This window comes from Rhipicephalus microplus, chromosome X, assembly GCF_043290135.1.
Source record: "Rhipicephalus microplus isolate Deutch F79 chromosome X, USDA_Rmic, whole genome shotgun sequence".
NCBI classification, from domain to species: Eukaryota; Metazoa; Arthropoda; class Arachnida; order Ixodida; family Ixodidae; genus Rhipicephalus; species Rhipicephalus microplus.
Genome location: NC_134710.1, coordinates 90,046,734 through 90,071,235, shown reverse-complemented (window position 1 = coordinate 90,071,235; position 24,502 = coordinate 90,046,734). Strand labels below are relative to the sequence as shown.

Here is a 24,502-nt window from a genome sequence, read left to right as displayed (position 1 = left end):
CTTGGCTCGGCTTTTTGTAATCTTATACTGGCCAATCAAAAAAGCAGTTTGGGTATGGCTGTAGGTACACTCTAGCTGTAGCTTGTAGCATGGGGCATGTGACAAAAAGTCGGCCAATCAAACACGCCCGCGGCAACCGTTGGATTTTTCGTGCATCGACGCCCGCGTGCCCGCGTTGCTCGTGCATTGGTTCGTGTGTTCCGACGTGGCGCTTTGGACGTGAGCAGTCGTTTCGTTAAAAGATATCAATTCGTGTTGTTGTTAATCTTTACAGTGTGTGACCTCCGAAGTCTACCTGAGACTGACACCACTCTCACAGTCGTTGTAAACTTTGGCCATGGATCACGCTGATATCGACTTGACGTGAGTTGAATAAGCACCGCTCTTGGCGTCGTGTTTGGTTGCGCACGCTATGCCTGATGTCTTGTGCACTTTCAGATTCAGCTGCCCGGTCTGCCTGGAACCGCGTCAGAGCATGGTTTTCGGCCGATGCCAGCACTTTGTGTGCGCGTCATGTTTATACGAACCCGTCAGCGGATGTTTGAAGGCTGCTTTTCATTGTTGTCCTTTGTGCCTAGCAGAGAAAGCATTCCCAGACTCATGGTAATTGAGTGCGGTGACTTTGGATACGCTAATAGCTATTATAGTCCGACAAACTGCGTTAACCGAGTTTCGTTTTCATGCAGCCCGGAGATTCGAGAAACGACTAAACGGATGATGAAGCTTGTTGGCGTCGTGCAATGCCCTCGGAAACGGTGCGGCGAAGAAATGTGGATTTGGGACCAGGAGGAACACGAAAAGTAAGTCGTACTTTAGCTGCGACAGCTTGTTAGTTGGCGTGTTACTTTTGCACGCTACAGTTGCCTTGCCCATTGCTCATATGTAGATGCGTGTTGTGCCTTCTCTTTTCATTCATAAGACGTCCCGTGCTTGCAGAGTTTTTAGACGCGACTCTTTCCACTGCGCGGTAGGCAGCGGGGAAGATAAAATTCCGATGCGCAAAGCAGGCATAACGCGAAACGTGGGGAATTCGTAGTGTTTCTGCGTGCTCACGATTTTCCGTTCACGTTTTCATTGTGTGTGTGAGAATGCGATTTGCAGTTTCATTCTAACCAGAATCCGCGCTTGCTCGATGTACTACTGTCGACAGTGAACCGGAGCACTTGAACTGAACTTAGGTGCTTTTCTGGTTGTTGTCAATCATCTTATTGAACTTCGTTTTGAGCTGTGTTAACATATAACACGCTCTGCTTAACTTTAATTGGTGCTATTTAATGCTCCAGGAGCGAGAGTAGCCCTCTTATACCACTGCAGGAGTTGTTCAGTGACTAATGCGTTGCATCGCCGAGCACAAAGGGTACCACCGGTTGGATTCCAGACTTCAGGATCTGCACTTCAGTAGACTCGAAACACAAAAACAGTTGTGTTCTGTCATGGGCATTCTAAATGGGAACTTTGAAATTTCCTGATGGAGTCCATGTAGTGGGAAAGCATAAAACTTCAAAGGGAAAGACACTTTTCGAATACCAATACTGCACATTTGTATGTACACTGCAAGTAATCGTTCCTGAAATGTGAGTTCTCTGTTCCCTTTCATATTTCTCCCGACTGTAGTTGGACGTCGAAGAATGCGCAATAGCCCACTCTGGTGTGCCTTCTAACAATATTGTGGTTCTGGTGTGTGAAACACCAGAAGGTAACTTTTTTTATTGGGGCATTGTGTGTTCAGCTTGTTGTGGGCAAGTTATTTTACATTAGTCGGTAGGTCCTGTGTAAAGAACAGTGTCTATCACGTGGGTTTGTTATAGCCGGGCCTTTCCGCATCTCTGAAGCGTAAGCTGAATTTCAACGAAATGCTCTGCCCACGTATGTAGATCTACATGTGCTATAAACAACCCCAGGTGGTGGAAATTCTCCAAGCTCATCACTGCGATGTCCCTCATAATCATGATACGTTTTTAGGACATAAAACCACAGAATTTATTATCTTCTCCTGTGTCTGTCTGCATGCTTGCCCTCTTTCACAGTGAATCCCTACCAACTGACTAAACAAATTAGTTGACACTTGTGACACGCTGTTTTAACACGAAAAAAAGACATGAAAAGCACAGGTAGAACACTACACGCTTGTTGTGTTCTTCGTTGTGTTGAAATAACGTGTCGCAAGTGTCAACCATATGCAACCAACTAGCCCATACTCTGGCCCTTCTGGCTAAACTTAAGTTGATTTATTAAAGTGTGGCCAGACCAAAAGCACGCTTGTTACAATGGTTGTTGCAGATCCTGCCAGGGGGTGGTGACACGGTCATCATCACGGCGCTGTGGTTTACCCGAAAGTGCCAGCACTAGTCGGGGTGTCACCACCCGCCAGAGCAAGCAAAGGAGATGCAAGAGCTCTGCCCCGGTCGACAACTGAACGGGGCGCCATGCTTGCCCTACTTAAAAAATTCTTCATTGGTAAGCAGTTTCTGAAGAAAGTTTGCAAGTATAACCTATCCACTACAAGCGTCCACATTTGTGGACAAGGTTTTTTAAGGTGCACACTGTATCTAAAATTCGTTTTTGAAATTTCTTTATCAATTTGATTGAATATTGTGAGATTATGAATATTTGTGTGCTGATTGTAAATATTTTCTTTTTTCTTAACACAATACATATTTATTAAGGAAGGACACGGGTCTTAGAAAGCCAGAAATCGCAAAAAAATTGACTGTTTGAAGCTGACATTTTCGGAATCTGTACCTATTTTTGCACCTATCTGAGAAGTTTCTAGCTTCTCGCGTCATTATTTTTGGCGCAAAATCAATTTATAACATCCCTGTGAGATGAATGTGAGCGCAAATTGACGCTAAAATTGTGCTTTTTCCGCGCCGAACTGTTGCCGTTGCACACGAGCTATCGTGTTAATCTTGGTCACGTTTGGAAGGGTCGTTCTTCATCTTCAATTTCCCGCCACCGCTGGCTCTCCTTGCTCATTAGTTTTTCAACAAAAGCACTAGCGTGCAATTCTATTGGTTGCTTGGGGGATGTGACAAAACTAGGCATCCGATTGGCCTAATGGCGTTTCCGGCGTTTGCTTCACCATCGTGACGCGCACGGACATGCGCTATTTTGTCATGGTGCTGCTGACTGCCTGCGGCAGTAAAGAGGTTCCGTGCTACAGTAATTTGTGAAGCGGGTGTGGCGATAGTTCGTTCGCTGTGAACTTCAGAATGAGGATAGTTATAGCACGAGAACAAATTGACGACACAGAGACAAGAAGGACACGAGCGCTAACTTCCAACTGAGTTTATTGCGTAGAGCGAGAAAATATATAGAGGAGATAGTAACCATGTGACAAAAAATCATGTGGCACAAAGAGCAAAACATGAGTAAGAGAAAAACAAAAGCACAGAAAAAGGCAAAGAAAGGTCTATAAGGAAACGAAACAGAACAGTAAAGATAATATAACTACTTGCACCGAAACCTTCGAGAAACCTTAGTTCCTTCTCAGACAGAGACACGGAGGGCTTGCTAATGCAAGACACCTGTTCGCGTGCCATCTGCGCGGCCTCGACAATGACGCGGGTGCGCTCATTTTTGTGCTTGTACAGCGTCGCTGTGTCCTTGAAAAGGGGCACTCAGTGCAGTGCTGAGCAAGAAAACCATCTTTCCCATTTCTAACATTGTTAGCGTGTTTTCTCAGTCGATCGTTCAGACACCTTCCGGTCGTTCCGACATAACAAGCACCGCATGAAAGGGGGATCCTATAGACAACTTCCCGGGAGCATGCCGCGTACCTGTTTCTAGGTTGAACTCTGCAATCCGTTGATGACTGCGTTTTCAGGGGGTTTGTAGATTTGGTGAGGCTGATTAATTTGAACGGTGCCGAGAACAGGACACGGACTCCAACACGTTTTCCGATTTTCTTGAGCCTGTGTGATATTTGGTGTTTGTATGGAATCACGGCTATCCTTTCACCTTCTGTATTCGTGTTGCTCGGATTCTGTCGCTGCCTCTGCTCTGCCTTATTAGTCCGCAGGATAGTCTCAGCAACAGAAGCGATAAACGCCTCGGGGAAACCCGAAGCCTTAAGCCGGGAAACTTTAGCTTTGAAGCTCGCAGAGATATTGTGGGCGCACGACCTATTTAAGGCATTCTCAAGACGGATTCGTGCTATGCCTCGCCTAACTAACTTGCTGTGAGCAGAATAAAAGGGAAGAAAAGGTTTCCGCGCACGTTGTTCATAACACCAGATGTGCTGTGAGCTAAAAAACAGTCAAATCCAAAAAGCGTAATTTGTCATTCTCGGGCATTTCTGAGTCGTCGTTTTGTTCTCGTGCTATAACTATCGTCATGCGATATCGACTAGCCCAAGCTGCCACACTTCGGATTGAGCCCGGCTATGGCTCAGGACAACGTGGATAACGAACTCGCCGCGGTCAACGGCGGTCGCCGAGTCACCGGCGTAGGCATAACTCATGTACGAGCCTGTTGGTTGCCGACAAGGTTAATGTTTTGCAGCCTCATCAGTTAGAGGACGGCAAGTAAAAAGCAGAAGTGAAGCTACGAGGGATATCAATCTTTGTAGTGACTTTGTACGTAGTTTGCGACTCAAACGCTAGGTGTGTTCGAAGATTGTCTAAAGGCTCTTGTGTTGACACATGAAATGCCCGAGAATGACAAGTTACGCTTTTTGGATTTAAGACTAGTTTTTAGTTCACAGCACATCTGGTGTTATGAACAACGTGCGCGGAAACCTTTTCTTCCCTTTTATTCTGCTCACAGCAAGTTAGTTAGGCGAGGCATAGCACGAATCCGTCTTGAGAATGCCTTAAATAGGTCGTGCGCCCACAATATCTCTGCGAGCTTCAAAGCTAAAGTTTCCCGGCTTAAGGCTTCGGGTTTCCCCGAGGCGTTTATCGCTTCCGTTGCTGAGACTATCCTGCGGACTAATAAGGCAGAGCAGAGGCAGCGACAGAATCCGAGCAACACGAATACAGAAGGTGAAAGGATAGCCGTGATTCCATACAAACACCAAATATCACACAGGCTCAAGAAAATCGGAAAACGTGTTGGAGTCCGTGTCCTGTTCTCGGCACCGTTCAAATTAATCAGCCTCACCAAATCTACAAACCGACTGAAAACGCAGTCATCAACGGATTGCAGAGTTCAACCTAGAAACAGGTACGCGGCATGCTCCCGGGAAGTTGTCTATAGGACCCCCCTTTCGTGCGGTGCTTGTTATGTCGGAACGACCGGAAGGTGTCTGAACGATCCACTGAGAGAACACGCTAACAATGTTAGAAATGGGAAAGATGGTTTTCTTGCTCAGCACTGCACTGAGTGCCCCTTTTCAAGGACACAGCGACGCTGTACAAGCACATAGATGAGCGCACCCGGGTCATTGTCGAGGCCGCGCAGATGGCACGCGAAGAGGTGCCTTGTATTAGCAAGCCCTCCCTGGCTCTGCCCGAGAAGGAAATTCGGTGCGCGTAGAGGTAGTTATTATTATCTTTACCTTTCTGTTTCGCTTTCTTCTTAGTTTTTCTTTGCCGTTTTTCTGTGCTTTTGTTTTTTGTCTTTGTTTTTCTCTTACTCATGTTCTGCTCTTTGTGTCATGTGGTTTTTATCACATGGTTACTGTCTCCTCTATATATATTTTCGTGCTCTGCGCAATAAACTCAGTTGGAAGTTAGCGCTCGTGTCCTTAATGTCTCTGTGTCGTCGTTTTGTTCTCGCCCTGTGACTATCGTCATGCCATACCAGCTAGCCCAAGCTGCCACACTTCTAAGTTACACTTCGAGGAACCTTAGTTCCTTCTCGGACAGAGACACGGAGGGCTTGCTAATACAAGGCACCTGTTCGCGTGCCATCTGCGCGGCCTCGACAAGGACTCGGCGTGTGCGCAGTCAAGCGCACGGGGATTGAAAAAGGCACCACCATTTGCCGCAACCGCCGCGCACAACATCGCGGTTGCGGCGGCGCGATAGCGATCTACGAGCTCCGATGGCAGGCAGCGGTAGACTAAAGGCAGTAAATACGCAAAAAAAAAGTTACGTTTTCTCCCCGCAAGGGCGAAGCAATAAATACGACAGCAACAACTTGTAATGCCACACTGAGAACGACAAGCTGCTCGCGCACAAATGACGCACGAAAACAATACACACAAGACGAAAGCGAACTAACAATGTTTACCGCTCGACACGTAACGCGCTGTTTAAACAAAAAAAAGCGATGCTCGATACGTAATTACAGGTACAGATAAGTACAAACAAGTGTCGCAGTTATACCTAGCTGTGTATGAAAGGCGCGCTCTTTTTGCAAACGGGGCTTGTGCATAGACCGAAGATACCTTTGTGGGCCCCGGCAACTAACGCAATCGTTCCAGTGAAAGCCGAAGGCACACTAATCTCCCCACCGAAAGATAAGGGCGCGCGCGCAAGCATCAACCCCCCCCCCCCCCCCCCCCATCCGCAGGGCAAAGTCGCGCGTCGGCGCATTGCGACGAGCTGGGCACCCAGTACGGGCGGCTTTTTTTCGCTCTCTGAAGTGATAATATATCTAGATAAGTATACATATACGGTGAATGACGGCGGCCAAACACCAGCCTAGACTGCCAATAACCAAGAGGCGAGACATGTTTTTGGCGTTAGTGTTCAAGAGAATTTAGTAGGGAGCAAAGCTTTGACCCGCGTTTTTGGGGCAGCCAGCTGTGCCGTCCCGTCCGTTCACGTGTGTCCCAGTAAGACATACACGAGCTGCTTTGAAGGAAATAAATTCTGCTAGTTGTGTTGACCCTATGACACTCTCACCTTAGTGGAAAAACCCTACCTTCGTGTGTTCGGCCATTCCAAGCCGACCGCAACGCTGATGTTTGTGCTTGTGATTGAGACCCGCCACCCGCACCCCCTCTTGTTTTTCGCGATGTTTTTTGTTTGTTTGTTTGTCCTTAGGTTTTTTTGATGCCGGGAAAAAAAAGGAGCAAATAATTCGCCCCCCCCCCCCTCCCCGCTGCGAAATCTCCCGAATTCAAAATCCTTGAACTTGGCAAGTATGCAATCGAGTTCTGCCAAAAAAAAAAAAAAAAGCTGCAGCCGAGTGTACCTGAATGGCTGCCGAGGATTAAACCTGCAGGAGACGTCCATCCCGATTGCCGCCCAAACGTGAACTATACGTACTCACTGATGTTTTCCGTGCGGCCTCCTGGCCCTGCCACCGGGTGGCACTGGTGCCACTATCGCACTAACCGTAATGATGACGACAACGATGAACCCGCATGAGCACTGCGCAGTTGTTTTCAGTTGTAACATAAACTAGCTTTTAAAAATCGTGAAATACTATTTAAGGGTGTGCTCATACTTACCAGCAGATTGCCTTAACTCTTGAGGGCTTTGCTTTTCATTTGATGCCTGGGAACAACTGGAAACCTTCATGTCCCTATCCCTTTAACCTACTGCACTGAGATCTCATTGTAACATTCATCTTGCACGAAAATAAGTTTGTTATATCCATAAATTCATTATAAAGCTATATTCCTTGTATCTCTTTTGCAAGACTATTTTTCATTTACTTTGTTACAATTGATATTTCGTTATATCCAGATTCCTTATATCGAGTTTTGACTATATTGTGAAATCATCGTTGATAGAGTTCTCGAAAAAGAATATACCAGTTCTAGCTGACTTTTTAGTTTTTGTTAATGTTGAATGCATGAAAGCTTTGTCACCTGAGACTTTCACGATTATATAATTTCAGGTTCCTCTGCTAAGGCGTACCTGAGATGAGTACAAGAAGGAAGCAAGATCTTCTATGCATTTAATAAAAGAATACTCAGCCATTATTTTTTTTATTTGTGTATGTTAAAAACATTCTTTTTGTGGCAATGAGTGTTTTGCGCTAAACTATGTTTAAAACTTTATTTCGAGGCTAGTGTCCCTTGCATTAGTAAAGCGCACTATCAATGTAATGCACATTGTGTGAAATGTTGTTCGCGTCCGGAACAATTGTGATGTGTGGAAAAATGTGCTAAAACTGTTTTGTGTATTGCGGTTCTCCTTTTGTCAGTTTAATTCCATTTCAAAACATTACGTTTAACGTAATAACGTACTTGCAAAATTTTTGGGGCTACAAGGAACAATATGCCAAGTGTTCGGGCTTTGAAGAGTCGTGGGGTACTATAAAAGTGCATTTTTTTTTATTAATGGCAGTTGTTCATGTTTCTCTTAATTTTGTCCTAAAACTGGCATCTTTCATTTTTGTATACTTAATTTGTGCTTAATGCACCCAACATATTCAGGTTTCGATTGGTCATGATGAACGACTAAAGCACAGCTACGAATGTTTCATGTATGACAATTTGTGTCTTTTTCATTTTACTGTAAAACACTGTTTTAATTGATAAGAGAAAATTGTTTCACATTAAATGCACAGCATGCAATGTCCTGGTTTATGAACGAAGATATACAGACCAAAATTATTTGAATGTGAACGTTTTTTGAGTGAGATTTTTTTGTACTCCATTCTCTCTATAATTCTCTCTAAATTCTCTTTATAATTTTGTTACACATAATATTAAAGCCGCAACGAAAGTGTTTATGCGTGATAGTTCTTCATGTGCATTCAATTCTCATTGTCGAAGCTGCAAATGTTAACACAAATGGATTGCATCAGTGATAATCTTATTGAATCTCATTTTGCATATTTTCATCCTAAACACAATTTTTAATGTTGTGCATTTTGTTACTTTCTGAACACTTAATGAAAAATAATTGTTTTCAGTTTTCTGACCCTTTATTAGCCCTTAAGACTTTAACAACCACAATGTTAAAGGTAAAAGAAAAGTCGTGTGTTGGCTATCTTTTTTGCAAGGCAGCTTTCCAAGTGGTTGCATTCTGAAATGGGCATTTCTAGTATTGTGCGTGCTATGTTTTCCATGCACTTTAGGCAAAATAATTGCCCAGTTTTCATCCCTTGCTAATGAAGGTGAATACAACTACCATACTCTTTCAAAAGAACAAAGGTTGTTTGTCAGTGATTGTTATATGCATAAGAGTTTAGTTTATTTTAACAAATCAACCAATGGCTGTGATGAGCGATTTTTGAGCTGGTAGCGTGATTTGTAGAGAGAAGAGAAAGCAATTCTTAGCGGACTTTGAGCACTTATTGTGAATTCCAGGCCGCATGCTGTGCAATAATGTTTGGCTCGAGTGTTCTCGGGAGCTTCCGCTACTGACCGGCAGCATTTTCTGACCATGCTCAAAAAGTGTTGCAGGGGTCTTTTAATGAGTGCCATATGTAAAATGTTTAGACCTCGATTTTTTTTTTGTGCACATTTAGTTTTCACTTAAAAGAATTGTCTTCCTTTTTTTTTTTTTACCCTTGAAGAGCCCCTGAACCACCCAGAAGTTTAAATTCAGTTCTGGTGGGGAAGTTGTGCACAAGTGTACAAAAACCAAAGAGCCACGAGATTTTTTTCAAAATGGTGCTGTAATAGCATTTGATTATCGATGTGCGGCAATCACTACTTTTGCTCTTTCCTTTGCTACCCTTCATTTGTATCCTCTCACAAAGGTGCCTTGCCTGAGTGACCCTCCCAATACGTGCTGCTCGAAACGCTACTACTGGTTGCTACATTCTAATGCCTACAGTCTATTTTAAAGGTTGCTGCGTAACGAATACTTGTTACACGTCCAACTGATACGAGATCACATGTGACTAGATACACGTAGGACATAGTGCTGCAGCCGGAGGGTTTTCTGGCTTTATTCATTGTCCTTCTCACGCTATCGACAAGTCTCTAGTTTGATTTGTGCGTCACATACATCCCAAGTTATACAACTAATATTGATTGTATCATTCAATCCATGTAGGAAAAATGGTGTCCTTCTGGCACGGTACTCTAGTCCCGAATGTACGATAGAAGGGTGCTCTACCTCCCTCCTGGCCGATGCCTGTAAAAACTCTTGTCATGATGTACTGTTCTCGTGGTACGCAACATCCAAACTTGTATAACAAGTAATTTGTGATATTATACGAGACAACCACATCATATTGCTACGAATCTGGCCCCCAAACAAGTTCTTGGCACAGATGTAAGTGTACAAGCCAGTATTACGTGCATGTGCCACAAACTAAAGCCCATTAAAAATGAAGTATGCGCATTTCGTCATGTGAGCACCGTACAACCTCACTTTGTGGATGATCCATTTTGTTGCCAAGTTCCTGCAAGTGTTATGTATGACTGTATTGTTGTGTTGTGATTTTATAAATAAATGGCTATTTTCCAGCATGTGATGGCCGTTGCGTACCCTATGTTCAGGCCCATAGCCAAAGGAGGTGCTGTAGGGTCTCGGTCCACTTCTCAAATTTTGGTGAAAGTGGTTTACCAAAAAAAAACATAACAGGTGTTTCTCTCAATTAGTCAAGCCTTTGAGCCAGTGCCTCCTCTTACTCTCCACCAAATGGAGTAGCAAAATTCTACTTTTGGAGCACTAGAATCTAATGTTGGAGCTGATCATGGGAAAATTGTTTGTATAAAGGACCAATTTTGGAGCATTATGAAAAAGAAGGCTTACGTTTAAAGGAATATATTTACAAAACATTCAAATCACTTAAATCTTGCATAGTGAACATGAGCACTTGTATTCGAATAAAAGTAGTATTCTGAATTACCCCACTGAGCAAACAATGAAGTCCACATTAGCATTTGCTGTGCCAGCCAAATCCTTTGACAGACTCTGCGAATTTAAATGTGGCTCTGCCAAGCTGACGATCTTGAAATTCAGGAAATTCTTAAAACCGAGGAGTAGGGGGATGGCCAAAGAAAAACTGGCACACGAGGTTTTCTTTTTTTGGAGAGGGGGGGGGGGGGGGACATCAGAAGTGTCATTCGCTGCTCCAAATGATTACAAGCAACTCTTTGAAACGCAAGCGATTACGCTAGTACTCACAATTACCTGGCGCTTACACGCATGAGTAATTTAACAGAATGTGCTCCGTTCGCGACTAGTGCTAGCAGCCCCTTCCAAATCACAAGACACTTTTCTGTGGGACACTAGTTTAATGCGGCGAAGGTGGCCTTAGCAGACTCCTGCGCGGATTAGAACAAGGCCGAAACATTCTTAAACCGCTGCGCATACCTCCTTCCACTTTTTTTTTTTTTTCCCTTGACATGAGAGTTAGGTTTAGAGTCCATCTTCTCGGCTTGCTTGCGAGGCGCGTTCGAACAGACAAAGTGACGACAGGTGCACCCGTTGGCCCGGCGAATGATATCTATCGCCGGGACGACGGAACATCAAGCCAGAAAAATTATTTATATGCCGTTGCTATAGCAACAAGCGAGGTGGCTGGCAATGACGGCGTTCGCGAAATGTCCACCTTGTTCGCAAGCAGAAAACGCAGTATACGTTTTTAGCATACCCACGTTTGCTATCTGGTAAATTTATATTTCCTGCGAATCATTGGTCGCTGCGTTAACGATTTTTTTTTTTTGTGGTTGTTGGTTTGATGTTTTGTCGACCCCACGATAGGCATCCGCTACGGTCCGCTGACCGGTACGTGCGCAGAGTTGGGAGATGCTCCTCCCCCGCCCGAAAGACCGGCCAACAAATCCATGGACAGGACCCCCGGTGTCGTTCACGAAATTCCGTGCGTCGATGCCCCTCTTCGTATATCGGCGAGACGAAAAACCTACCGGAACGACTGAAGCAACACGCCAACGATGTGCGGAACCTCTACAGAGAGCGCAGCGCAGTCGCAGAACATGCTAGCCGTTGGATCACCGGATAAAATTCGAAGCGACGGCCATCCTTAAAAGCGAGCCGAACTGGAGGAGAAGGTTATTACTCGAGTCGTGGCACATACAGAGGACAGCCCATAACATCAACCGCTCTCTCGGAACCCTTCCCCCAGTGTATACACATCGGCTGCGCTCCACGACAAAACGAGAGAGAGATAAGGGGGGGGGGGGGGGGGGTCATTATCCACCCCGCGAGTGCTTTGAAGACGCCGCTGATACGTATAGTCCCATGGTCAGGCACTGCGCCGTGCTCCCGACCGGGCTGCAGAAATTAGTTACCTTTTCTCATCTTCTAACCACCACCACCCCTGAGGAAGGAACCATGTCGGTTTCAAAACGTCGGGTTTCTTCAAAACTTTTGGTTGGAGTCCAAATCATCTCCCAGTTTCATACCCAACCTGACAGACTTCTATCGAATGTTTACATTCAAGTGCGCAGAGTTGTTACTTCATTTTATACTTTATCTGGTCGACCGCGATTCGCGAGTGTCGTCACCTAACGAGTATATACTTGCTCCGTGCTTTATGGTTCGGGTCTGTTGCTTGGTTTGATTGATGACGCAAAGTGCAGGTGGCCAATGTGGCCTCCATTTCGCGCTAAAATTAACGCACGTGAGATAAGTTTGAGGCTGCATGGTCGGGCATTTTGGCACAGCGTGACGCAATTTCAGCAAATTTCGTAGTTTTGGCGCAGCTCGGCGCAACGAAGGGGAATTGTATCAAATTGGCACAGCTGTTGCACCCCTGCATTTGTCAGGTGATGATAGAGTGACATGTAAATAGGGCATTCTAAAGGGACTGCCAGCAAAGAGCATTTGCTGACATTTAAGTACGAATGCATATCATGTAGCCTACTTTCTATGGCTGTTAAATATGCCTGTAATATGGTGTATAGTTTGTGAATATCATCTTCTGATGCAAAAAAAAAAAAATGCAATGTCATCAGCATACACATATGTCTGTAAGTCCGTATGTCGTGGAATAGAGCTCATTAAGATATCCAATAACACTGGTGAAAGGTCTGCCCCTTGATGGACGCCTCTTGTGTGCGAATACGTATAGCGGATGAGATATCCCGCTTTGGAAACAGAAGAACGTTCTATCTCGTAAGAATTTCACAATCCATGCCGGAATATATCTCGGGAAGTTAGTTAGAGCATCCTGCTCTGAAGTCAATTTTGGACGGATTTAGGGTTGCATTTTCAATAATGAAATTGTATGCAAATATTTTTCTATCAATTTTACCAAATTTGAAGTTAGCGCGATAGGCCTATTGTCACCCAAAACATCCCTTACCCGGAGTTTTAAGTAAAGGTATCACCTTCGCAATCTTCCACTCTGGTGCGAGCTACGCCACTCTTAATAAGTAATTAATCACATCTAATAAATAATCTTGGCATTCCTTATCTAGTACTTTCAGCATAGCTGTCGGGTTTGGCGGATCATGGGAGAGGCCTTTGCCCTGCAGTGGGCGTAGTCAGGCTGATGATGATGAATAATTGTGAAGCAAGAACTTTCTGTGGCAATGAAGTTTCCGGAGAACTACGTGGACGCAGCTACTGCTCCTGTACTCCTCCTCGAAGTACAGTGCGGTTCGGCTCGCGTTTCGAATGACGGCCGTGTTCAAGTAATCTCACTGCACACAATTTGATACGTCTGCCTACACAGTCATTTGTAAGTGAAATTCAATACAAGCTTTTTCGGCGAGTCTTTGGAATAGCTGGAGGCCTACGACGCCATTCTGGCCAACGTTGATTCTGACTGCGAGGTGCACGTAAAAAGTGCGACTTTTTCAGACGCGCATAAACATGAAATTACTCTTCATAAATCAACAGAAACCATGAATATGTTCTCGGTGCGAGCAGCGTCTCTTTATAAACAGCATCCAGTAGAAATGTTGTTCTTTTTTAATATTTTCACGCAGAAAACACGGACGCATTTGTTGCACCATATTCTACAAGCGGTGGCACACGCCCACTTTGGCTCCGTAGCCTTTCCTTCATTGCCATAGAAGTTGAAGTGATGCCCTATTAAATAATCCCCTCCCCCCCCCCCTTTTTTTTTTACAGCGAAAGCTGTCACGAAACCACAACTCGGGTCACGCGCACTTGTCCGCCGCCACCGGTGTCCGTAACCACATCGCGCGAAATAATAAAAACAACCCAGCACCAATTACACAGTGGGGCTCGAACCTGGGTCCGCTGGGTACCAGCCCAGTATTCTATCAATGAGCTACTCCGGTGCTTGTGACCTGTTGACAAACTTGCCTTAGGCGGGCTTGATGTCGGGAAAGCAATCGAGTTATTACGACTTACAAAGCGTTTCAAAACAGCGAAACAACAACCAGTCGTAGCACGATGCGAATAGCGTAACGAATGGGTCGTCCAATGCTCCAACCCATTACAGAAGCTTGTTCTTGTTCCCCTATTGGGTCTCGCTTGCTGGATTCCGGGCCGACCGGTTGTGCGCTCGCGCGCTTGCGATCTCCGGCGTCAGCGTGGCTCTGGCCGACTTGGCTCGCCCTACGTCACCTCCTGCCGCCGGCGACCTTCGACGACTGTAGCTCTGACCGACTGGACTTGCTCTACGCCATCTACTGACGCCGACAAGAGCTCTCGCAAGTGGTGCCCCGTGCTCGGACTCCAGTGACCGTGCTCCCATCTTTCCTGTCTCTCCTATCCCCTCGGTTTGTTGTCGCTTCTTCTGGCTTACCACCACACGTCTCTTCTTCTCTTCTTCTTCTTCCGCTTTCCTACACCTTTACTCCTACCCCTTTTAATCCCTCCTCACCCCCATCCCTTGTGAGCTACTGTGGAGGTGTCGCTCACTGAAGCAGACAGTAACGGGGCTCACTTTTCTCTTCCTTTCTCTTTTAAGAATCACTTCCCTCCCCTATTAACTGTGGCGCATACTCACTTCAGCCATAATTCCTCATCCTCGGCAGCCACTGCATGAACAATTGACACAAAATTCCTTGCAAATGTTCAGCGTATACCACTCTTCTCAGAAAATGACGAAAAATAGCATAGCGAATACTGGGTTGTGACTGGCGCCCGAGCTGACAAGGGAGCGGCGCTCTTTGGATCTTCAATCAAGTAGCCGACCGGCTCCGTAGACTGCACCAAGAAGCCGAAATCAAGTAGCCGAAAGGCTCCGTAGACGGCACCAAGAAGCGTGCAAAACGGAGAAAGCGTCTTAAAGACAAGCAGGTGAAAATCGTGACGCATTTGAGTAATGTGTTCAAATGGCGGAGCGAAATTTCGAGAAAGTTGCCGTATCACAAGCGTCCGAGCGGCCGAGGAGCAAGGAAAAGAGAAACGCATTGTGCGCGGTCGAAGGGCAGGGAACCCTTCTGTTGTCCTCGCGGCGGCTTGGACGGGGCGCGTTCTAACCACTACCACCACCACCACACAGACGTCGGTGGTTTTCGCGAACTGACGAGAAGGGACGACGGCAAATAAGCTTCGAGGAACGTCGCGAGGTTCGGTAACAAAGGGATTTACCTTTACGCGTGTTGTACACCCCGCTTGACGAGAAAAGCCTTTCGGGCGCGACCACCACGAGTTCGACTTAAAGTTGTTGAGAATAGCAGTTAGCTTATTAAAAATGTTGACTCAGGACTGCTGGAAGGATTTTTTTGTTTACTTCAGTGATTTTGTAAATAACTAGTTCGAGCTTTGTTTTGTTTGCGCTCTATTGTTTTGGTAGCCAATACGCGTTGTATATATATATATATATATATATATATATATATATATATATATATATCGAAAGGATAGTGATATATATATATATATATATATATATATATATATATATATATATATATATATATATATATATATATATATATATATATATATATATATATATATATATATATATATATATATATATATATATATCGGAAGGATAGTGATACGCATTAGAGCGAGTTGCAGGGCTTATGAGATGAGCATTTTTGAAGGAAGGGGACGGTCCGCCTTTCGTCACTCTATCGACAGCTTGTTTGATGGGCCGCGGAAGTGCGAGGAGCTTTGCGGGGGTCGGAGGCGAAGCGAATGGGTTTTGCCATTGTTCCATTCCCGGTTCGCCAAGAAAGAGCCACAGGATGCGACACCGCGCGTTCGTCTGAAAAGGGAGTAGTCGACCGTAGGCTTTTGACGATGGTCACTAGTGGATTTGTTTTGATTTGACGTTTGCTTTTGACGATTCAAGTTTGTTTGGGTTTTAGAATGTGGTATTTAAGTATCTCAACTACTAGATAGTGTTTAGGTAATTCATTGTTAATTTTTTTGTGCGTTGTACGTTTCTCTAAGGTAAGCGTTGTGCGATTGCATAAACGACACACATAGGAGCCTGCGTCATGGTAGCTACGTGTAAATGAGCAGGGGCGACGTTAGGAACTAAGTAGGACTGAGCGCAAAGACGCAGAGATATTCCTTGCGAGTTTTTCAGGGTTCATGCGAAAGTTTTTTGTTGTTGTTGATATCATGTTTTGTTCGCATGTATTGGTAAGTAAGAAAAGCTAGTTGATGAGCTAATGTGCATGCTTTGTGAGAGTAGAAACCGCAAGAAGTTAACTAGTAATTTATCCACGCAGAAGCACGATGCATTTGCAGATGTGGATGTTTCTGATGCAGGTGCAGCATAACAGTTGTCTCTTCGTCAGCTCTGAGGGAATTGACAAGCTTTGGCGGCACAAAATTTTGGGAACTAAAAGATAGCGTGAAGCACAAGGCTTTATTTTATGAGTATAAGGCCTGTTAAGTTACAGCGAATTGCCCACGCTAGCACACAGGTATGCCACGGGGAACGCCTCATTTGGCAGGTAATTTCTAATGGAAGATAATTCTCGAATCAGGATTGGACTTTTGGCGAAAGTTCAGACAAACTTTCCGATTGCTGCTTTGTGGTGTGATACTACTTAAGGAAGGTTGGAGAATTTTTAGAACTCGATGTGTCTCAGTGCGGGCAGGGCGCTCTCCCGTGCCTGTGATGGTGTGTGTGAATGCTTTTCCCAGAAGAGAGCCACAAGGAACGAGCGGGAAGGAGTCATTGGCTGGGCGTCATCGACGGTTCGGGCAACCTGTGCAGCTGGTCGCCCTAAGGTCGAATCTCCCGCCGGCGGACGAGCTGTTGTGACTGGCGCCAGAGCTGACAAGAGAGCGGCGCTCCTTTTAATCCCCAATCAAGTAGACGACCGGCCGGCTGCCTATGCCCGACAGGCATTGTCCCTGCTAGCGGGAGGGTGAGACGTCGTGTCGCCACGACGCTCCAAGTCGTTCGAGAGAGGACAACAAATGCAGCATCGTCCTTAAAAGAGACCGCGGCGGTCGCCGCAAATCACCCCGCTAATTAAGCGAGCAGTTTGGCGGACCCTTTGAAGTATGCTGTCGTGAGCTTGGGACCCCTCGACTAGCGGCACACACACGACGAGGAAGAGCCCCGCTGGCGCCACCTTGGATTGCAGTGATCAGGGCTCAATATTGGACGTTCACGGGGGCCGTGCATGCTCGTCCCCCCTCGCCAGTTGTGTGTGATGTGTGATTGGACAGTACCATCTGCACGTGTTCCCTGATCTAGGGATATGGGGAGCACATACCCTTTATAATGAGCCACCCGGCTCATTCGAAGGAGCGCCATGTAGATGAGCACGAGATTCGAAAGCTCACCATGTAAGAAAGAGCTCGTCATGTACGAGAGCTCACCTTGTATATATTGTAAATAAACCTCCTTCAAGTCTCTTCCTCATGCCCCGACAACTTCATCCCGGACCTCCGGTGCCTGCAAACCCCGGTCGCAACACTACCCCAAAAAATTATTATTAATGCCCTAGTGGGTATCAAGCAGGTGTGCTTAGTTATCCAATGAGTGTTTTGAAAAGGCTCTGAAAGGCCGCTCTTCCAGCTTTCGCTGTGACTGTGCTGCGCCTACCGCGCAGGCCTGGCGTTTTTTGGCAAGCCTAGCTGAATGATTGAAATTAAGAATTCTTGTACAGACATGCATAAATTTTCGCTTTTTTTTTTCTCAGGATCGGTACTGTACAGCAACAACTTCCAATCAAGTTATAAACTTATACGGATCGGTACTGTACAGCAACAACTTCCAATCAAGTTATAAACTTATACGATTAAAAAAAAAGCAGGTACAGAGCACACGAGGTTAGAATCTAAAAACTCTCCAGAGCGTAATGTGAGACGTTAACGCAGCGGTTATGCTTGTGAACGACACATTCCAAACAAAAAAGAAAAGAAAAAAAATCAGATTTCACGCAAAGTGGCACTCCATATATTATTAGTAGTATATTATAAATTGTAGTATTACTCCTCGTCCCAACCGAAAAAAAAGCGGTCGACGATTTCGACATCGGCTAATGCGAATTCTGCGCGCAGCTGTTTTTATTTTGCGATAAGTTGAGGCGCGACTGCCAAAGCGGGAAACCGCGGACGGCGGCACTTGAGCGCGTTCCACAACAGCCACCGCAGACAGGCCTTCGTTAGAGGATTTTAGTCTGGCCGGCCCCCCGCTATGCGCAAAACGGTTTGCGGATACCGGTTTACCGGGTGTCCGCTGCGCATGCGCGTGCCTCACGTTCGTTTACCGGATCCGCTCAAACACCCGGACGTCTCTAAGTTCGGCCGCTCTGACATATACTAACATTGGTCTAATGGAGACATTATGGGCGAGTAGAGTACATGGGAAAACAAAAGTATTATGCAATTTTCTGCGAAAGATACTTCACGTAGCACAAAATTATTTTAGGTGCTGTCTTTAGGCTCCATAGATTAGATTTAAATGCCTCAAATGTACTTTCTTTAGGGGCTTTTTTTTCTCTTAACCACTGTAACGGGAAGGTTACCGATGTCTTGTAGAAGTTTGTTAAAGGATCAAAGAAATTTAGATCGTAGAATCAATTGATACGTTTTTTTTTATTTTCCACACAGTTTTTTTAATTGTCCACCTCAAAATTTACATGCGGGCGTTTTATTTCTCTATTTTTAATCATTTCATTTTTTATTATTGCTTCTTTCAACTTTAAATAGACAAAATCTAACTTAATATTTAGGAATTTTCTTTTAAAACTACCCGGTTCACGGCCAATCCCCCAACGTGGGTCTGTGCCACGGTTTCAAGAGCCTACTGCAAGTGGACAATACTAGCGCGCACTGTCGCGAAATGGTTGCTATAGAAGAGGAAGACGACGTAAGGCACGCGCAACTTTTGAGCCTCCGGAACAACATGGAGCCGAGTCCAAGTGCCCTGTATCAGGAGTCCGGCGAGCGGAGCAGTTCTTCCGAGGCCAAGTACAGAGTGGTACGCACGCAATCTCCCCCGCACATCGTCCAGACGACGCACACCCGGCTTCCTTACGTGGTCGTGTGTACGGTCGGTGTGATCATGGTGCTGGTGGGTGTGGCCTTGTCTACCTACAAACTGCAAAACGGACCCACCTTCCTCGAGCTCTTCAACCGCTCCATTTCGCTGCTCGTCTACAACAACTCTACAACAGCTCAGCACGGCAGCGAAGCAAATGCACAGGCGGCCAGGCATTTGCTGAAGCACGAGGTCAAGCTTGGCGGCTCCGACGCGAAGTGCAAGACAGACGCATGTATTTGGATGGAACGATACCTGCGGGGCAAGCTCAACACCAGCGTAAGCCCCTGCGTGGACTTCTACGCATACGTCTGCTCGTCAAAGTGGTACGCCAAAGACTTAGACATAAGGGACAGACCTTACGAAGAACGCAGCACAGGCTTGTTGATGCTTGAGGTAGAGAAGTTTTTTCGCAGCTACCTGAAGCAGAACGAAGAACGCTACCATAAGTATCCCGGAGTTTTTTTGCACCAGGCTATTTCCCTCCTTCCAAAGTGTCAGTCCGAAGAGAAAGAGGACAAAGATTTCACTTCACTGAGAAGCTTTCTTGAAGAGTACAATTTGGGAAGCTGGCCTTACAGAAGGGCGCCGCGGGGCGTAAATATTGTGACCATTTCTGCATTCGTCGATCGGGACATGGGTGTGTTCCCTTTTGCGCGAGTGTACGTAAAGAAGCCATTCGAGGATGATCGAGGCTACACTGTTCATCTGGACAAGCCTAGTTCCACACTTGAGAGACATCAGCTGGCCTTCTTGTCTGAATCCGTGGAAAACTACACAGACAAAGTGGCGCTAGCACTTTCACTCTTCGAGAAGAGGCGAGATGTGAGTGAGCAAGCTGATGCTGTAGTAGCGCTAGAAAAAAAATTGGCTTCTGCAATGCCGCTCTCCAAATTTACAGAATTCCAAGACAGAATTAAGCGCATTGGACAGCTTGACCGCAGGGGCAAGTGGGACTGGAAAGAATACTTGAATATTATCTTTCAAGACATCGAGGTATTTGACAGTGAGAAGCATGTGTGCATCATGCACCAGGATTATCTCCTCAAAATGGCGTCAATTGTCAATGAAACTGAGACTGTAACTTTGCTAAATTACATCGGCTATCGTCTAGTGGTGCACATTTCTCCTTTGCTGGCCAAGCCTGCCGGTCATCTACTACGACTGAGCCATGAAAACTACCGAGAATTCGTGCCTGATCGACTCCAAGCTTGCATGCACCTTTTGGAAAGAGTTTACAAACAAGGTATGCGCTTCTTTGCTAGGATGACTTTCAGCAAGGATAACTCTACACTGCTACTCAAGCACTTCGACTACAGCATGTCCAACATTGAAATTCAACTCAAGAGCACTATGGCAGATCGACTGCTCTCGACGTCATCCTGGCTAGATCGTTCAGCTATAGGAATAGGTGTGGACAAGCTAGAGAACATGAGACTTGCTTTTCTAGGAAGCACGGAAGACATCAACACTGTCGCTAGGTACTATAATTTCAACGCTCAGCCACTGGACCCCACTCATCTCCTGGAGAGTTTCCGAGAAGTTCAGGCAGGCACGATGAACATCTACTGGGAATCCAAGCCTCCGAAGGACGACTTGGACGCGAAATACGACCACTCAGCATTGATCCCTGGTTATGAGTACTTCTTCGGTCGGAACGTGTTGTTTATTCCGCACGGAAATATAGCTTTTGCTAATGGGATAAGCAAGAACATCGACCCTATCTTGTATCCTCTTCTGCTCCCCAACGTGCTTCGGGGCATGTTTTCAGCTGTAGACCGTCGAGGCGCGACTGTAGACCACAACCTGGCCGTATCAACTTGGTGGAACACGGATGAATTGAGCAAGTTCTCTCAGATGGAGCTTTGTTTCCAGGACCAGTACTACATTGAGATACGGGAGCTTGTTGGCGACACTTTCGACGCGCGGATAAGGCTGGACGAAAATATCGCAGACAACGCGATACTTGCACCGCTGCACGACCTTTACTTAAAGACTATGGTATCACAGAGCATCACGATCGACAAACAGAAGCTTACTTTAGACATTGGCGACATAGACATGCACAAGCTGTTCTTCATCACATACGCACTTGGCCTCTGCGATAATCCAAGTAAGCAGTCGTCGATGCGCAAGGTGAAATATGAGAGGATTCCTGGCAGGCTTCGCATCAACATACCACTGATGAACTTCGCAAAGTTCGCAACAACGTTTAACTGCCCCGTGAACTCCCCGATGAACCCTGCCAGAAAGTGTACAGTGTGGTAGTTCACAGGCCTCTACGCAAGCAACACCGGTCATGATTCGGAGCAAGGCACGCGGAAACGTCTCACTTGTTTGCATCATTGCTCACCATGCACAAATTCATTGACAGACATTGGAGGCGTGAAGAGCGCTACTTCTGAGGGAAAAAAAAAAGTTATAGAAGTGCAGTAGAGTGGTTGTCATCTCTTTCTTTATTTTTGCTCTTTAATGTGTAGAATTGTTCGCCAAATCGGTCCGAAAATTCTGACCGACTGTGGCCTAAGACAAATGTACGCCGATCGCGGAAATTGTGCGAAACCGGGTGGACCTGCGGCCGTCTTTTCCTTTGAAGTGAGTATTCTGGAGTTGTGAAACATCACATATCACAAAAGCCAGCGGTTGTGGCGAGATAACGACGCATACCTGCGAGTCATACGGCCTAACAGGCACAACAGGAAGCGAGAGTACGAAATACTAGACACACAAGAGGTAAAGGGAAGTGTATGCAGGGAATGTGGGATAGCACAGTGCTGTCTTTTATACCGTGAGCAATTGCAAACTTACGCGTGCAAAGCAGCCACAAGGCCAGCAGAAGTAAGCAGCACGGATATAATGCTAAGCATATCCCGAACGAGTCATGAGATGTGAACTATATTTGCGAATCAAAAGGATTCGAGTCCGGCGGTTCTGCTTAGGGGAGGTACTTTAACCGTAATATTCCCATCACTGTTCAAGGCCCCGCTTGCCTTGGCAACCTGTAGCCAAGCAAACTGTGGCGATCGAAACTGATCATGCAAAGCGCGCACTAGCGCGACCCTTCTACTACGTCAGACCAGAACTACCCGTCACATGGGATGAATATACATTCGAATGACATAGCGCCTTCATTCAAATTCATCATTCAATTTTCAGTCAGCCTACCACTATCCGTGACGAGGTAGTGACATAGGAATCAAGGCACGTCGACTCAAATTCTGGCCAGCAAAAACTGCAAGTTGTCTGAACCACGACATGTATAAATGTGCTGGCGAGGCACAACAGCATGGTAATGAATTACAAGAGCCGAACAAGTTTTTTATTTTTATTATGTTGCCAACTAAAGACCCGACGTTTAATTTCACAGGTTCATTTGTAGCGTTTCGGTGGTGTTGTCAAACGATTCGAATGCACAGAACATTGCATGCTAAAGAGAAATTTATTGTGCGTGACTGTAAAATACTATCAAATCTCGTTTGGCACTGTAACATTACCAGAGCAATAAGGCCACCAAGACTAAAAAAGGGTTTAAGGCACATTTACTCGGTGCAGTGCCTCCATCCATGCGCAGCCTCTTCAGGGGCGATGCCACCGGGAGGCATGGGTAGTTTGGAGCCCCCCTCCCATAGAAAGTACAGTCAAAACACAACGCATATGTTTCTAGCCTAACTGAAAGAACTCACTTGTCGTGAGTTCTTTCAGTTAGGCTGGGAACATATGCGTTGTGTTTTGACTATAAGGCTACCCCCACCCCCCTTCCGCAGTAAAAAAAAAATCCTGGCACCGCCCCTGAGCCTCCTACGCGGACACACCTACACATATTACACAACGCTGTCGTCGAGAAGGGCTCAAAGACTGGCCTAGAGAACGTATAACCTGAGGTTCCGGGTTGCGTCCTACCGCATAAGGGAATCTTAGACGCGTGCACAAACAAGGTCATCATAATATAATAGTTCACCATGGCTCACTATAAAGACATGCTGCTTCAGCAGACAAAGTCAGCATCGGAACACAAAAGAAACAACGATTGTGCTGAAGAGACACGAGTAATAAACAGCTCATTACTTTACTTTGTATACAAAGCAAATTTGCATGTGTAAAGGGCGGACTTTCGAAGAAAAGAAAACCACGAGTAAATTAGAACGACTGTAATATCTGAATACCACTCTTTTACCAATTTTTAAAATCTCAGTATTGTTTGCCAACTAACCTAAATTTTATGGGCAATATTTACACAAAACGAATTTCACTTTTTTTTTTTAGTAAGTGCCATCGGAGACTGTCATGGCGACAACTTCTTGTTGTTTAACGCGACGAAGCTTGCTTGGCTAAAGAATATTTGGCAGGCGGTGGGACCTGTAACCACAGATTTCAGCCCTCCCCCTCTAGTTTGGAAAATTAGCATCCTGTTGCTGACGTGTCCGACAGTTAGCAAAGCGTGCAGCCGTCATCGACACCTCTTGTCAGGAGGTTCGAGGAAGTGATGCAGAACTATCAAGAAATTCAGAATCGATAACATCGATGCTTTTTTTTTCATCTATTGATAAACAAACCATTGAAAATTGATAGTACGATTGACTGCATATTATTTGTAGTAGTATTACTAGCAAAATTACTATCGATAGTGCTGTGAATAACTATGTGGTTGCTGGACGGCGACATTACCAAGGCATTTATTTACGATAGCCTCACCAATATGATAGTCCCCACGGCGAGATAAGTAAGCGCACGCGTGAGCGTCCACCGTGCCCCTCTCCGAGGGGCAAAGTACGCGTGGGAGATGAGAGCGCGCGCCGCAGCGTCGTGACGATGTGGTATGCGCTCATTCCGCCATCTTGCGGGTAATGCTGAAAACACAATAGCGGCCCACCCCTTCCCCGAGATGCCCATCACCAGCGATAAGTGCTAGACATAAACAGCTTGCGGTTCGAACGTTGAAGGAGATGCTCCTTCGTGGCTCAGTAGCTAACGCTTGCCGCACACAATTTACAGGTCCGACGTTCGATTCCGCGCGCCGGAGTCTTCTACTAGACTATTTTTCTTTATTGTGTTTTGATACATATAGATACATATACGGCGAGTGCTGGCGGCAAAATACAGCCGAGAGAGTCCATATAACTGCTGTCGCAATAAACATTTTGGGGGGTGTCAGAACCCTCTCTCTTTAGTTACGGCCCTGCCTGAGACGTGCTTTCCCGCTTCAGTGACGCTGAACGAGCTCTATTCAAATAGAAGAACCCGTGGGCGGTGAAGACTGAAACAATATGGGTGCTTTGAGCATGTCCTTCTCAGGCAAAAAAAAAAAACACGTGGCGTAAGCAACCAAAGCCCGACAACAGAGCGAGAG

General features: G+C 45.8%; 2 protein-coding genes across 3 annotated transcripts; both read left to right on the top strand.

The window, feature by feature from the left end:
- Positions 1–76: 76 nt before the first annotated feature.
- On the top strand, positions 77–10,270 carry LOC119176215 (uncharacterized). Of its 2 annotated transcripts, XM_075877264.1 has the most exons (6): positions 77–189; positions 275–363; positions 439–603; positions 687–800; positions 2,281–2,457; positions 7,738–10,270. In XM_075877264.1, exons 2-5 carry the CDS (start codon positions 338–340, stop codon positions 2,414–2,416), a joined length of 441 nt encoding a protein of 146 aa, XP_075733379.1. In that variant the 5' UTR covers positions 77–189; positions 275–337; the 3' UTR covers positions 2,417–2,457; positions 7,738–10,270. The 2 variants fall into 2 exon arrangements, with proteins under 2 accessions (XP_075733379.1, XP_037283289.2); XM_037427392.2 differs by having other exon boundaries at positions 123–363.
- An 8,687-nt stretch (positions 10,271–18,957) lies between these two features.
- LOC119176740 (neprilysin-1) lies at positions 18,958–21,423 on the top strand. The gene has a single exon (XM_037428099.2). It carries the CDS (start codon positions 18,958–18,960, stop codon positions 21,421–21,423), a length of 2,466 nt encoding a protein of 821 aa, XP_037283996.2.
- Positions 21,424–24,502: the final 3,079 nt, after the last annotated feature.

Bases quoted from the DNA above. Each gene is read 5' to 3' on its own strand.
- LOC119176215 (XM_075877264.1), top strand. From the start codon at position 338: ATGGATCACGCTGATATCGACTTGAC. The intron at 364-438 runs GTGAGTTGAATA...GTGCACTTTCAG, and splicing joins CACGCTGATATCGACTTGAC to ATTCAGCTGCCCGGTCTGCC. The intron at 801-2,280 runs GTAAGTCGTACT...TGGTTGTTGCAG, and splicing joins GACCAGGAGGAACACGAAAA to ATCCTGCCAGGGGGTGGTGA.
- LOC119176740 (XM_037428099.2), top strand. From the start codon at position 18,958: ATGGTTGCTATAGAAGAGGAAGACGACGTAAGGCACGCGCAACTTTTG.